This window comes from Seriola dumerili, unplaced genomic scaffold (assembly GCF_002260705.1).
Source record: "Seriola dumerili isolate Sdu_G_001 unplaced genomic scaffold, Sdu_1.0 BDQW01000149.1, whole genome shotgun sequence".
NCBI lineage: Eukaryota > Metazoa > Chordata > Actinopteri > Carangiformes > Carangidae > Seriola > Seriola dumerili.
The window spans coordinates 13,407,467-13,421,431 of record NW_019174404.1 but is presented as its reverse complement, the minus strand read 5'-3'; the positions used below and the strand labels follow the sequence as shown (position 1 = coordinate 13,421,431).

The 13,965-nt window shown below is 39.5% G+C and overlaps 2 protein-coding genes across 2 annotated transcripts in view; both read right to left on the bottom strand.

Moving 5' to 3' along the window:
* pomt2 (protein O-mannosyltransferase 2) overlaps positions 1 to 6,774 on the bottom strand; it is a 9,544-nt gene extending 2,770 nt beyond the window's left edge. The window contains exons 1-14 of the mRNA XM_022750606.1: positions 5,986 to 6,774; positions 5,806 to 5,890; positions 5,631 to 5,735; positions 5,377 to 5,485; positions 4,977 to 5,085; positions 3,916 to 4,075; positions 3,733 to 3,839; positions 3,571 to 3,653; positions 3,141 to 3,250; positions 2,962 to 3,028; positions 2,786 to 2,846; positions 2,568 to 2,646; positions 2,237 to 2,388; positions 2,059 to 2,150 (exon numbers count right to left, since the gene is read on the bottom strand). Coding sequence (XP_022606327.1) covers positions 2,059 to 2,150; positions 2,237 to 2,388; positions 2,568 to 2,646; positions 2,786 to 2,846; positions 2,962 to 3,028; positions 3,141 to 3,250; positions 3,571 to 3,653; positions 3,733 to 3,839; positions 3,916 to 4,075; positions 4,977 to 5,085; positions 5,377 to 5,485; positions 5,631 to 5,735; positions 5,806 to 5,890; positions 5,986 to 6,296 — 1,630 coding nt within the window. The 5' untranslated portion in view covers positions 6,297 to 6,774. The remainder of the gene's footprint in view (positions 1 to 2,058; positions 2,151 to 2,236; positions 2,389 to 2,567; positions 2,647 to 2,785; positions 2,847 to 2,961; positions 3,029 to 3,140; positions 3,251 to 3,570; positions 3,654 to 3,732; positions 3,840 to 3,915; positions 4,076 to 4,976; positions 5,086 to 5,376; positions 5,486 to 5,630; positions 5,736 to 5,805; positions 5,891 to 5,985) is intronic.
* A 1,065-nt stretch (positions 6,775 to 7,839) lies between these two features.
* Positions 7,840 to 13,965, bottom strand: part of LOC111225964 (latent-transforming growth factor beta-binding protein 2-like) — a 46,611-nt gene continuing 40,485 nt past the window's right edge. Inside the window, exons 33-38 of the mRNA XM_022751030.1 lie at positions 13,636 to 13,764; positions 13,209 to 13,349; positions 12,403 to 12,576; positions 12,030 to 12,302; positions 11,728 to 11,877; positions 7,840 to 10,143 (exon numbers count right to left, since the gene is read on the bottom strand). Of these exons, the coding sequence (XP_022606751.1) occupies positions 9,968 to 10,143; positions 11,728 to 11,877; positions 12,030 to 12,302; positions 12,403 to 12,576; positions 13,209 to 13,349; positions 13,636 to 13,764 (1,043 nt within the window). The 3' untranslated portion in view covers positions 7,840 to 9,967. The remainder of the gene's footprint in view (positions 10,144 to 11,727; positions 11,878 to 12,029; positions 12,303 to 12,402; positions 12,577 to 13,208; positions 13,350 to 13,635; positions 13,765 to 13,965) is intronic.

Here is a 13,965-nt window from a genome sequence, read left to right as displayed (position 1 = left end):
CCTGGAGATCTTACTGGAGTCCCACATTGTTATGATCAGAGTAAGAAACATTGAGAAAATCCATCTGTGCTTAAAGAACAAGTTTATCAGAAACCATTATTAAAACCAAAAAAACATGTCTATTCAGGGTAACAGTGGCTTGAAACCCAAAGACAATGAGATGAACTCAAAACCCTGGCACTGGCCCATCAACTACCAGGTGCACTGAATGATTTACGCTAATAAAAAATTCAAATGAAATGCATGTGTGCAATTTTTAACTTCAAATGTTCTTGGTTTATTCTGTAAAAGGGATTGAGGTTCTCAGGAGTGAATGAGACAGAGTATCGTGTTTATCTGCTGGGGAACCCTGTAAGTCAAGTCTCATTATCCGTCGTCGCTCTTGTCTGACCAATGCACATTTAAAGCCCTCATGATTGAATACTCTTTTTCAGGTGCTCTGGTGGATGAACCTGGCCAGTTTGGGATTATATCTGATCATGGTGGCAGTGGCGTCTGTAGCCCTGCAACGAGGTTTCTCATTGGGCCAAAAAAGAATAGGTAATAAATATTGATATTGATATTGATATTATATTAAAAAGATGATTTAAATGTATTGTAAATGTTCTGTACTCCACTCTGTTTAGAGCATCTCATGTGCTTATGAGAGGGGAGGACTGCTTCTCCTCGGTGGCTGCTTCACTATGCACCTTTCTATACTATGGGCCGTGTCCTCTACTATCACCAACTACTTCCCTGCCATGCTCTTCAGCAGCATGCTAACAGGTATTAAATCCCAATGCATTTTACCTTCTATTCTATTCCATAATAGAGCAGAGGTTTTCAAAACTGTTAGTGAGAGTTGAAGGGGTAAGATATGAGGCAAAGATACAGATAAGGCGAATTAAGTACTTAATTCATACTTGTTCTCAGAGTCCGAACCTTACACTTTCTGAGGATATCATTATCTCCTTTGTCCACCATGAATAAATCTCTCCATCTCTGTTTAGAAGTCAAAGGAAAAAAGTCTGTTTCTTTAACTCCAGAACATTTCTGAGAAGAAGTTTTCTTTTGTATCAAATTAATCCGCGATAGTTGTCTGTACTCTTGTGGGGACATTGCTAAACAGGAACTGCTGATGACGCATTTTAAATGGTGCAGGTTATCCGAAACGTAAAAAAATATAGACTAAAAAACATAAACAGGGTTGTAGCCAGGCCCATGTTTTGTCTGATAGGGTTTGAGGCTTTGAAAACCCCTTATATAGACAAAGCAGTCATGGTGGTTTTCTCGTTAATGCATTGTGTTCTTTCTCACAGGAATTACACTAGACATCCTATTAAAAAGTGCTGACTTGCTGCTCCGCCCACGCTTATTCTGATTGGTTGGAACGAGCTGGGCAGTTGGTCCTTTCTGTTACTGTTCTTACAGGTGAGCTGACCAGTAGAGTCATTACTGTGAAGGAAAAAAATTTATTGTAGTTCATTCTTATGCTGTCATAAAAAGTTTATTATCACTATGTAATGTCTATTGCATTTAATGAGGTTTCTAGTGATTACACCATTGCTTTTAAACCATTTCCCTTGTTATCTTAAAATGCTTTGAAAAGCCCCAAACACATTTATGCGCCTCGCTTCTATCTGCTGTGGGTTGACGTGAAGATGAAGAAAAAGTCAGTGATATTAAAGTCGTAGTTTGACAATTTGAGAATACATTTATACGCCTTCTTGCTGGCAGTCAGATGACAAGGTGGATACCACTCCAGTTTGACTCTAGAGCGAGCAGGCCTTAGATTAGCTCAGATTGAAAGCACTTCCTTGACTTGTTTGGTGTAAATCACTGAAACCTATTCCCTGTCTGTTAGTTTTACCTGTTCCATCCAATCTCTCTCTTGGAAATGGGGCTTCAGCACAGACAGACTAATGTTGGGCACTGCCAAAACATACAGAAGGAAAAGTAAAATGTTGGTTAGTGTTTGACATCAAGATATATACATATATATATATATATATATATATATATATATATATATATATATATATATATACAAAAAAGAGCAAAAGTGATGTTGTATCATACATTTAGGGTTGATATGATCTTCAATGTTCCACTGAGAACTTGGAGTTTCCTTCAAGTAGGGACTACAGGTCACCTCCACCTGTTCCCAGCCCCTGAATGGAAACAAAAGTTATCCACACAAACAAAGAATCTGGAATAGAAGAGGAAGTGGGGTCAGAGCAGAGAAGATTAGTTGTACCACTTTGGAAGAGTCTTGCCAGAGGAGTAAAGCACGCAGCCAGTAGCTCGGTGCAGAAAGCGGACTTTGCTGCGGAGCACCTTCACCAGGTCACCCTTCTGACCTCCACACACCTCCACCTGCCACAGGTCATTAGCGTCTCCTGTGCCATTCTAAGAACAGAGCAAAGATACAGCGGTGCGTTAAACTCAGGATGCACAGAGATATAATGACATGCAATCACAATCTGATGTGGCTTTTGCTAAACAGTTTGGAGTCTCTGAATGGCAGTGAAAGGTAAGGTATGTCACGACTCAATTGTTGTGCTTCACATAAGGTGGGTTATACTCACAGTGCCATAACCTGTAACCTGGAAGTGTTTCTTGGTCATTGGGGCCTCATGGAGGTGACTGTGAAGGTTGCGAGTTGTTCTGAAGGGACCACAAAAAAAAAAAAAGAAAAAAAAAAAATGACCATTATAGAATGCAGATGGAGATTAAGATTAAAATGAAATTTTATCATTTAAATTAGCTGGGATTAAGTAATACATTTCATTGGTGTTATACGTACTCTTTGTGCTCCAATCGAATGACGTCACCATGACGAACCAGGTCAGGGGTCCCAGATTGAGCTTAATAAGGATAAACAAAAGGAGAATAACAATAAGAGACTCATTCATTGCTTCCTTATGACTTACATGAATGTTACAGGTATCTCTAAACAGTAAATCGATATCATCTTCTCACATTCATTATTATTCTGTCTGTGAACGAGCCACAAATTGTTGTAGTCCTTATGGAGATAGGCTGTCACCTGTAAGGAAAAAGCAAGGAAAACTGTTTATTTAGAATAAATAAAATGACCATAAGTGTTAGCATATATAACTATGGTTGTGGATGTTTAACAGTTGAACTTATAGCCTGACCTGCTGCTGCCGTGCTCCCACTCCCTCTGGGTATAAGTGCCAATGAGAGTGCAAATAGCCTCCAGCAATACGGAGATTTTTCACAGTAATGGTGGAGCCATATGCCAGATCTACATCATAAGAACAACATGGTATCAAGAGGACCACATCATTAAAACACAATATATTTAATGGAAAATGCCTTTTTAAACATCATTAAAAGTGACACCAGCCAATTATGGAACTGAACATAAAACAGAACAGTAAGCCTCAATAGTAAAACCCCGCTATGTAACTTTATGAAGAAAAGGCTTCAGCCCATCTGGCTGTCATCAATACTAAAGGAATGCCTCCATTTCTCTTTGACCTCCCTCACATCTTCATTTTAGTGTTTTAGTAAACACAGCTGCAGCACCATGTGGTTTTATTCACGCATGTGTTTGGGACTCACACTCAGGCATGGATGCATTGTGTAGGTTGTTCCCGATTAAACGGGACTGAAAGGCAGAACTGAAGAAGCCATCTCCCGGTCCACTGGTGAGAGAAAGCAATCATGAGGACTTAAACAATGCCGTGGATAGTATTTTGTGAGCTGAGCAGTAATCACACTCACCTTTTGTTCAACACAACAAAGTGGATGGCAAATACTGTCACATAGAGGAAGACTGGGAGGAGGATGAGCCCAACAACCCGAGCCAGGAAGTGCTTTGCAATGTCCACCTGCAGCCAGAAAAGAAAGTCAGAAGAGCAGCCAAACATCACGCATTACTCAACAACACAATGTGCTTTTGTTTACCAGTGATAGACTGAGGTCTCCCAGAAGTCTCCAAAGGTCCCACACTGTGTTCAGTCCGACCAGGAGGATGACAAACAGACCAACAAACTTCACTCCCATGGCCCCAGCAAGGTTTACACCAGTCAGTACCAGCCACAGCCACCAGGAGGCGGTGAAAGGCCTGAAAGCAAAAGCCAGCAGGGAACAGTCATGTGTATTGTGTACTTATTAAAAAGATGAAATGTCGAAGAAATGTCAACATCCCATATTGTGCTTAGGTTCCACCCATTAAACATTATCAGATTTGTTCTAATTGGAAGAAACTGGTAGTGTTTGAGGAATTTAATTACAATTGTTGTATTATATTGTCATATTTTTTTTAGCAATCATTTAATTAGTCTGCAAAATTTCCCAAGGTAAAGACAGATGTTCATCACAAGACCCCAGAGTCTTAAATCTGTTTATGATACACAAAATATCAGCAGTGTTCAATTAATTATTTGCAATTTGAAATAATCATGCAGTGAATGTATGGCACTTTACCTGAAAATTAGTTGATTGATTGATAATAAACTAATTTAAATTATCAAGAAATAGTCAAAATAGTCATCCATTTGTTTACTGTTGACCATGTAAGAGTTTCAGTTCTACACTGAAAAGTACAACACAACCTGCCTCCCTCACTCAGACTAGTTTCAGGTTACATCCCTGTTTATCCAAATTCATAGAAAATATGAACCATTTGTGTGAAATGTTGTCACAAGTCTTGAGTTGTGGCTAAAAACATGTTTTGTGCGGTCACAGTGACCTTTAACTTAGCAAAATAGCTTGAGGAGTTCCCAAGATATTGAGCTCATTAGGCCTAAATCTTTTTTGTGAAGTAACTGTCACCTTGAGTTCATCCTTGAGTCCAAGTCAATCTTCGTGCCTAATTTGAAGAAATTCCCTCCCGGCGTTACTGAGCTATCACGGTCAAGAGCAGGGGCGGACGGACAACCCGAAAACATAATGCATCTGGCCCTGGCTGTCACCGGAGTGGAGGCATATAAAACTAAAATTAATGTTCGACCTGTTCCACCTACCTGTACCTCTGCCGGCTGAACTTGACCATGCTAAGCACTGCTGCCATGATGAAGAACATGAGTATAGGGTCTAACAGGATGTACTGGGAAATGGTGACACAGCCAGTGTCTGTCAGGAGAGTGAAATGAAGCAACAACAGGATAAATTCATGGTGCTAGACCTATCAATATAGTTTGGCATTTAAATAGATTTTCTTAAGATACAGTATACTTTTGGTATCCATCAAAATTGTTGTCGGCAAAATATACGTCAAATAAAATTAAAATTATTATGAATTTATTCCTCTGCTCTCAGAATGTGTATATGCAGAAGGAAAAAGCAGGAAATTGGATTGTTTAGAAATTGTTTAGCATGTTCTTGAGTTGTGGAACCTTTTTAAACAATTAGACAACTACTCACCAAATATGAGCAGAGTGGCAGTGATGAGAGCAGCAGTTTGAGACTGAGACAACTCCAGCACTATGAGGTAGGCAAAGACTGGGAGAAAGGAGCCCAACACAGCACAAAACTGTAGATCAAAAGAGCAGGACAGATGCATCAGCAGTCATAATATGTTGTCTTTTTAACACTGTGACAAGACTATATGTATATATTCAAACTGTATTGTCAGAAGATTGGAAAAAGCAGTTTTTCTAGTGTGGAAAGCAGCTTACTCCTCTCATGCCCCAGTAGTTGTGATGTTCATATTTGTCTCCTGGCTTTATGAAAGGAAAGGTGCCATCATAGCCGGTCATGTAACCAGCGAGACCTATCAGCATCTAGGACAGAGTAAAAGAGGTTAATAATGAAGAGATTTCCCCACATGAAAAAGATAATCTGCCATCTCACTTTTCCAAGAGGCGGATGGACATCAAAAAAAAAGGTCCTGTTGATGTAGTAGCTTCCCATCTTTCCAAAGTGCGTCTCATCCCAGCTGAAACACAGAATCGAGTCGTCATGAACCAATGGCACACAAATATGCTCAAAATAATGTATATATACATATTTTAAGGGGGGACCTTTACTCACCACACATGAGGGGGCTCTGTTATCTTGTACAGACGTGTAGAGAGGGACAGCCCCACCACTAACATCAGAAACACTTTGTTCTGTGGCTCGTCACTGAAACTTCCTCTTGCCGATAACTGAGCAGATGTCCCATTTGAGGACTGGGTGTCATCTTCTGGCTTGAGTCCAGTCGTGTGACGGTTTTTGTCCTTCAACACAGGAGTGGATGGGGTGCGGAGGGTCTTTTCTGAAGTGGGAAAGGTTTTCCTGTTTCGTAGTGTTGAAGGGTCCCCTGTTTTGTTCCTCTGAGTAATGCATTCTTCTTTTGCCATGAGGAAATAAAACCTGGAATAAAATGACCAGACCCCCTTCCAAGCCAGGTAAGGTCCAATATTTGGCAATTGTACCAAATCATATACTAATAGTTAGTTAATGAGTGATGTCTAGATGATGTATAATTGTACTATCAGGGGACAAATACTACATTTAGCATAGATATTAGTAAGATTAAACACTGGCGAACCAGGTATCAGTTGTCAGTATTGTACGTTATGTCAAAAAAGGCGAAGCTGACAGTTACTGTCACACCTTTCCTACTCAACAAATTATCAGACATAATATTAGTTACAATGTCGCCAAGCTATCAGGACATTTTCATCTATAACATACTTATCCTAGCTTCCTTTTTATAACCAAATATCCGGTTCCAAATAATAATAAGTAGCAAAGTGCCCGCCTTTCTCTATCGGCTAAAATGATCGTTTTGTTATTCAAAGATTTACATTAGCAGTACAACAAGAACACGAGAGGTTGTAGCTCCAGTCCACGACACACGTAGAGAGCGAGAGGGATTCTGGGAGGTGTATTCCACTGTATTATTTATGTGGGCACGGTATCTCAAGGTAAACACAATTTCCCAGGATCCCTCTGGAATAGCTCCTCGTCCCCGGTTAGCCAATGGGGAAAGGCTGTGGAAAACCAGCTGGAAAAGCAGAGATTGTGATTGCGCAGTTCAATTTGACCACTAGAGGGAGATGTGGTATAATAAATTATTTTAGTACACAGTATTTTTTTCTATATCTTTTCTTTTTGTGTGAAATGTGAGATTCTGTTAATACAACGGATATTTCTGGTCCCCACTTCTGATTTATTTATATTCCAGAGGACAGTCTGTATATATAAAGTCTGCGGTTCATTCCCGTAGTCAAATACATTTGCTCCAGTACTGTAAGTACAACTTTTAAATATTTCCATTCTCTGCTACTTAATGCTTCTGCTTCACGACCTCTCAGACGAATACAGAAATATTATAGACATGGTGTACTCTTTGTTCCACCACATTTATTTGGCAGTGGTTTGTAGATTAAGAATTTCACATTTGAAATAAAATAAAATTAAGGTCTTACATAGGATGTTGCTTTGTCAAACTACACAATAGCATATAAATGAGCTAAAATTAGCTCTGCCTTGACCAGCTAAAACATTTAAGTGCTGCTTACATACTTTAATAACACTAGTATTTACTTATATAAAACCCTGAGCAGTGTCATTTTGTATAATAAATATTTTAACTTTTGATAGTTTAAGTAGTTTTACATTTGGTGATAACAGTTCTGCACTTTTACTTAAAAAAGTCAACAAAGTATTTTCACATTGTGGTATTGTTATTACTTTTTAAATAAAGAATACACATACCTACAACATCACTACTACACATTAATGTGATGTACATACCTGCACCAAACTGTTCAAGAACTTCATTGCTTGTTGTATGAATAACATCTAATATCTTTATATGAATTAGTAGTCATAGAATACCATATACAACAAATAACAAATGTTCATGGCAAAGAGACAGATATTTTTATGTTTTTATTTTGATGACTGATAGTGATTACAGTCAAGAGGTAAACAAAATGAATGAGCATGATATTTCCAATGACCACAGATTTACAACAAGACATTTATCATTTAGTTATTTGTGGTTTTGAGAGGCTTTAAATATTCCAACTTTGTCCTAAATGTTAGACTTCTGGTCCGGTTCAGGCAATGATTTGAACAGCACAGTAAAATACAGTGGACATCAAGTGGAAGCATCTGTACAACTGTAGGTTTGTAATTTATGAATGCAGGTTAAGGGCATAAGTCATCCTCCAAAGTTACAATCAAACTTTAATGTTGCTGCTGAGCTTTCTTGAGAGAAGTTCAGTCCTTTAGACAAATAATGCCATCATTTTCTTAAACCTGAATATAAAAGACAAAAAGGGATGAGAAGGAATTCAGAAACCAAATGAGTAGGCTGATACTGTCTATGGTACATTCATGACAAAAGGATCCAACAGAGACTAAAAGAAATAATGTTCACAATTACTAATATTTAGCCATAAAGTTGTGACGCACATAAGCTGGTGCTTGCATTTCAAAAGCATTGTCTTTGTAATGAACTTTAAGAGACAAAATGTCTGTGATTAGAACAGTGCTGCCACTTCCAAAAAATATATTTCATTGTCTGCTCCACAGGGCAGGGTATACACACAGTTCCTCTGGTACAGTGTCAGCCACTCTCCTCATACATAAAAAGATATGCTTTAAAAAACATTTTTACAGACATGTATAAATCTACAAAGCTATAATGCCAGATTTTTCTTACACTTTATGCTTTATGTCAAACAAAAATATTGGTTGTGCTATAATGCATTAAGAGAATATGTAACAAAAATAATACATAGTACTAGATCTGTACAAAATAAACCAAACCTCTCCAACGAAGCCTTTGTCTTTACACGCATTCAGATATGCACAGATGGGAATGGTCTGATGTGAGATGTGGGATCCAATTGCATTGCAGCTGAATGTGAAATCCTTTTGCCTGTGTGATGCTGGAGTATAAAACCAATCTTACGGTTAAAGCAGTGATATATGTGGATGATTTCAAGCGACGTACCTTCTTATAATTTCAGAAGTAAGGCTAGAACGTAGCCTAGAATCAAACTTCGATAAGTCATGGTGCATGTTAATACTGTTAAAAAGAAAAAATAATAATTGGGATTGAGTCCATGTTTTCCTACTTCATTGCTTGTATTAAGATTGTGGTAATGGTTTCAAAACAGAGGAAGGCAGGTTACAGCTATTGCACCTTTTTCAAAACATTACATAGACCATCATATACATCTACAGTCTTTCCATGTCCACGTAAAAGGCTGAAGCTTTTAATGTGAAAGTTTGGCTGTGCTGACTTCCCAGTTCTTGGTCCAGAGATTCTTCAACTTCAGCTTGTAGTAAATCTTGAAGTACAGAAAGGCAGCTGTGGGAAAAGTTTGTTCTTCGAATTTGTGCCGTTTGTCAACCTTGGCATCCATTTAGTCCAAAGCCAAAGCTAATTACAATTACTGAGTGAGAAAATATTGTTAAGAGGTTTGACAGTGATGTACAAGCTGTTTTATGAGTGGCTGAAAAGACAATTATTATCTCCCCACACTGTCTCTGAATCAATTGTTGAGACAAATAAAATAAAACGGAACCAAGTATGCCCTCTGAAAATAGGTTGCTTTCTTAGTTTGCAGAGGCCATGTAGATGAAATAAATAACACAACAAAAAAAGAAGTGACAGAGAAATAATATGGAAATATATCTGTATATCAAATTGCCTGGGGTTACTGAACAAAAAAAAAAATCAGTCCACAAAATCCCTTTAAGGCAAATGGATATCTGGTGAATACTAAATCCCATGTAATACATTCACTGCACTGTATTCCTGGTCCTCTTGAGTGTATATGAAGGGGATATGGATGTGCTTTGTGCTAAATGCAGTGTGTGTGTGTGTGTGTGTGTGTGTGTGTGTGTGTGCGTGTGTGTGTGTGTGTTTGTCTGTAGAGAAACAAGTTTGGACGATTCAGCGTTACTGTTGGAGGTTTAGTGCCAGGCCCTTGGGGAAGAGGGCAGAAGGGTGTGTAAGGTGATCTTTGAGGGAGCAGGAGGAGCCAGCGCTCCAACAGTCACTGTCTCAGTTTCCTGTCTCCCTAAGCTCAGACTCAGGGATCGTTGGGATGCATTTGTGTGGTTGGGCAGAGGCCACGAAGCCCGGCAAACAGGTGCACTTGTACGATCCCTCTGTGTTGGTGCACTGCCCATTCTGACACAAGGGCACCTTGTCGCTGATGTCCTCACATTCGTTTATGTCTGCAGGGAAAGGAGACATGCAGAGTTAGACACCAGGGAGATTTCACAGCTGAAACAGCTGCCTGCATCACATCTGCTGCTGAGTGGCCTTATGGGTATTAGAGGTTTCATACAAATGATTTCACATTGACTGTTCTTTCCCTCTTCTTTCTTCTTCTTCTTTTCTTGAAACTCTAAGAAAAAACTACTTTGAAACTCAACTATTAAGCTAATATAGAAGAGAAGTCAAAGGGATTTTTTTCTGTGGAAAATTGTGAAAATCGAAATGTGAACATCTACACAAAATTAATAAATAACTGTTTTGTTGATCCATTAATCATTCATCATTAATCATCAATTTTAAATATTTGGGGGTTTTGGACTGTTGGTTGGTCAGAGCAAGACATTGATTTGAGCAAACAATTAATCGAGGAAACAATCGGCAGATTAGTCAGAAATGAAAATAATCATTAGTTGCAACTCTATACAATTCCACGACAACTGGGCAAACTCCATGTCCTGATATAGCTCATGTGAGATGATCAAAAGTCTCAGAACAGCTACTAAATGGACCTTGACATGAGATTTTTAAATATTTTATACAATCTTGTGAGCAATAAACAAAGCTGTTATAATTAGTTCCACAAAAGTCCAGCTTTGGAGGTACAAAGTTGTCAATGTTGCATAATATCTCATCTTGTATATCTTTAATCAAACATGCCGTCATTTTGCGTGTCGGCTGGATAAGGTCTGAACTTTGCTTCCCAGTGATCTTGAGCGCTGAACGGTTCAAAATGATGTTAAAATTAACAATGCGTTGGATTACGTTTCCTTTTGGCCTTCAAGAGATTTTTCTTTCCCTTTCTCAGCATGGGAGGTCTGATTGTCATTTCATAGCAGTCAATCTCAAATGACCCTTCTTCTGTTTATGTCATGTTCTGCCGGGGAAATGCTAGTGGTGATATTTATAAAAAGAGGCATGGCACGAGTTGCGCAGCTCCAAAATGTTTCCACAGTGTCGGAATTCAATCGCTTTCCTTGGGAAAATGGCTGGCCTTGGAGCTGATAAGCTTGTGCGCAGACAGAATATTGTAAACACAGCATTTCATTACAACAAGACAGTCTCACTTTCTTACAAAACAAACAAAGTACAGTTAAAAGATATAATATCTCATGTAATACACTGAGTGGCTAAGATTCAAGGCCTTCTTACTCTTGGCAGCGTGCAACTAGGGAATTTCAGACCAAAGGGTAACACGCGGTGGTTTTGAGGAGTACACCGCTTTCATTAGTTTCCCATAAAACATAACTTAATGCAAGGTTGTTAAATTCAAAGCTTCTCCTTGAGCATGATGATATATTGCATGAATAGTTACCTCACTGAAATTAACCCGAGACCTAGCTCCAAAAGGCTTAAACCTGAAGGGAAAGTTCACTGCGGTTTGAGTTCAGGATTCAACACCACATTTTGAGACAGGATTAAATGACGTGATTGATTCTCTATTGATTCTAGGAAGTCCCTGAACATTTTTACTTGGAGCACAGAGTCTGTATGTGGGTGGTCTTCTGGGAAAGATATCAAAGATTGCTGGGGATAGAACCTACCTATACAGGCCATCTTGTTTAGGTCAAGCTCGTAACCGTCGAAGCAGTCGCAGGTGTAGCCTTCTCTCACGCGCACGCAGCGGCCGTTTTCGCACCCATTCAGGACTCCACATTCCTCTGCTTGGAGTCCCTCAAAGCCCTCGTAGCGCTCTGGAAGAAATATGTAAGGAAAAAATGTGTTTTCACATTGTTATTTGATACATTGTTCTTAATAATTTGCCATTATGCAATCACTAATCATGAGTTTGACAGCTTTGTCCATATGACAGTGTGTCCTTGTATAAGAACATGCATATACCCACCTGCATAAGAATCCACTGGTCGTGGCTGGTGCTCCCGTGGTCGTGGGACTGGGACAGGTGGCTGTTGAACGCTGTAGTCATTGTCGTTGAAGAGAGGAACGCTTTCAGGAATGTCATAGGGTCCTGCAGGGCTGCCGTAACTGTCCCAGTATGGAGGAACAAAAGGCTCTGCGGTATCCTCTGGCCCCTCAAGTCCGTACTCGTATCCTTGCCGCTCCCGCAGGCTGTCTGAACCTCCTCTCCGGGGCAGGTTGCACATGATTGCATAGTCATCTGAATACAATAGCACACAGGGAGGGGTTATATATTGGATATCAATAACAGTGATGTGTTAATATAAAGAGTAAACACTGTCTTCATCCATGCTTCTCACCAGAGTCTCTCCTGGGACAGAATGCACACTGTCCACTCCAGGCGATGCCGTACAGGCAGCAACACTCAGTGTACGTCGTCCTGCGTCCCTGGAGGGGTTCTGCACACATGTTGTCGTCCTCCAGACGCTGCCAGCAAATATCCATGTGCACATCGTGATCAGGCTCTATAGTTTCTGGGAGACAGAATGAGTAGAGATTAAAAAAGCAAGCGAAGACATCCAAACTGTCCATTGCAGTCGCTCACTGCAATAAGAACTGCCATATGCAGCTCTACGAACTGGACTGAACCCCACCTCCACCCACGGCAAAGCAGCTGAACAGGCTGACAAAGTTGAATATGTCATTACAGACAATGAACTCCCCACCTCTTGTTGTTACTGTACAGAAGCAAAGTTCAACACACCCTGTTGTACTGTTCCCTCTGCTTCCTCAGAGGGAAAATCATTAGCCTAGACCCCACAGCTAGTTATTTTTATTATTGCTGCAGATTATTTTCTCAATGAATTCATTGATTGAATGATCTATAGAGTATCTGAAAATACTAAAATGAATACCAAATACAAATTCCCACAGCACAAATTGTATTTGAAATGCTTTGTTTGCATGAACAGCAACCCATATACAAAGATACTGAATTTCCAATGATTCATCTCTGAAAAAGGAACCACAGAGTGTTTGTCATTTTTCCTTGAAAACGATTTGATTATCAAAACAGCTGCAGGTTAATTTCGCAACTATCAACAAACTGAGTGATTGAAAAATAAACAAATGTGTGTGTGTCTTTGTGTGGATGTGTGTGTCGCACCCTCTGTGGTGTTGAGGCCAATGCAGCGGCGCCGTGTGCTGTCTAAGACTAATGGAGGACTGCAGAAACAGTTGAAAGAGCCGGCCGTGTTCACACACGCTCCATCCTCACAGGCATTTCCAAATTCACACTCATCGTAATCTAAAAACACACAAATAAGGAGAGGCAGACATTAATCATCAGTAGTAATTCATTATATTTTAATACATCAGTATGATTACTCAAAATAGACCATATATGAGTTTAAAAGATCGGCAACATTACATTTCTTATACATTTTTTGATGCCACTAAATAAGATTTTCTGTATATGGTGGGTTTTGTTGCCTATTGGTTGAGGATGCTAAATGGATGGAGTATACTTCATCTGTTATTGTCATATGAATGTCTTCAAATGTTAAAAAGTATAAACAGATGTCATTTCTTACCCACACACTCAAGCCGGATGTTGTCGTAGTAGAAGCCAGAGCGACAGTAGCAGGTGTAGGTAGAGAAGAGATTTGAACACTGTCCATTCTTACAAATGTCTGATCCAAACATCTCACACTCATTTGCATCTGAGGGGAGACAGAAAGATTCATAAGTGGTGAAATGGAAACCAACAACTCTGCTTTCAAAAACACTGGCCACCTGCCTCTAATGTCATTCACTCCTCTTGTAAGACGCAGTTAGGGATCACCACGATTATGGTAATTAATCAGGTATGCAGGCATCTCATTAAGCCTTGGCTAGCTGTAGAGGCAGCCTCGTAAATATGG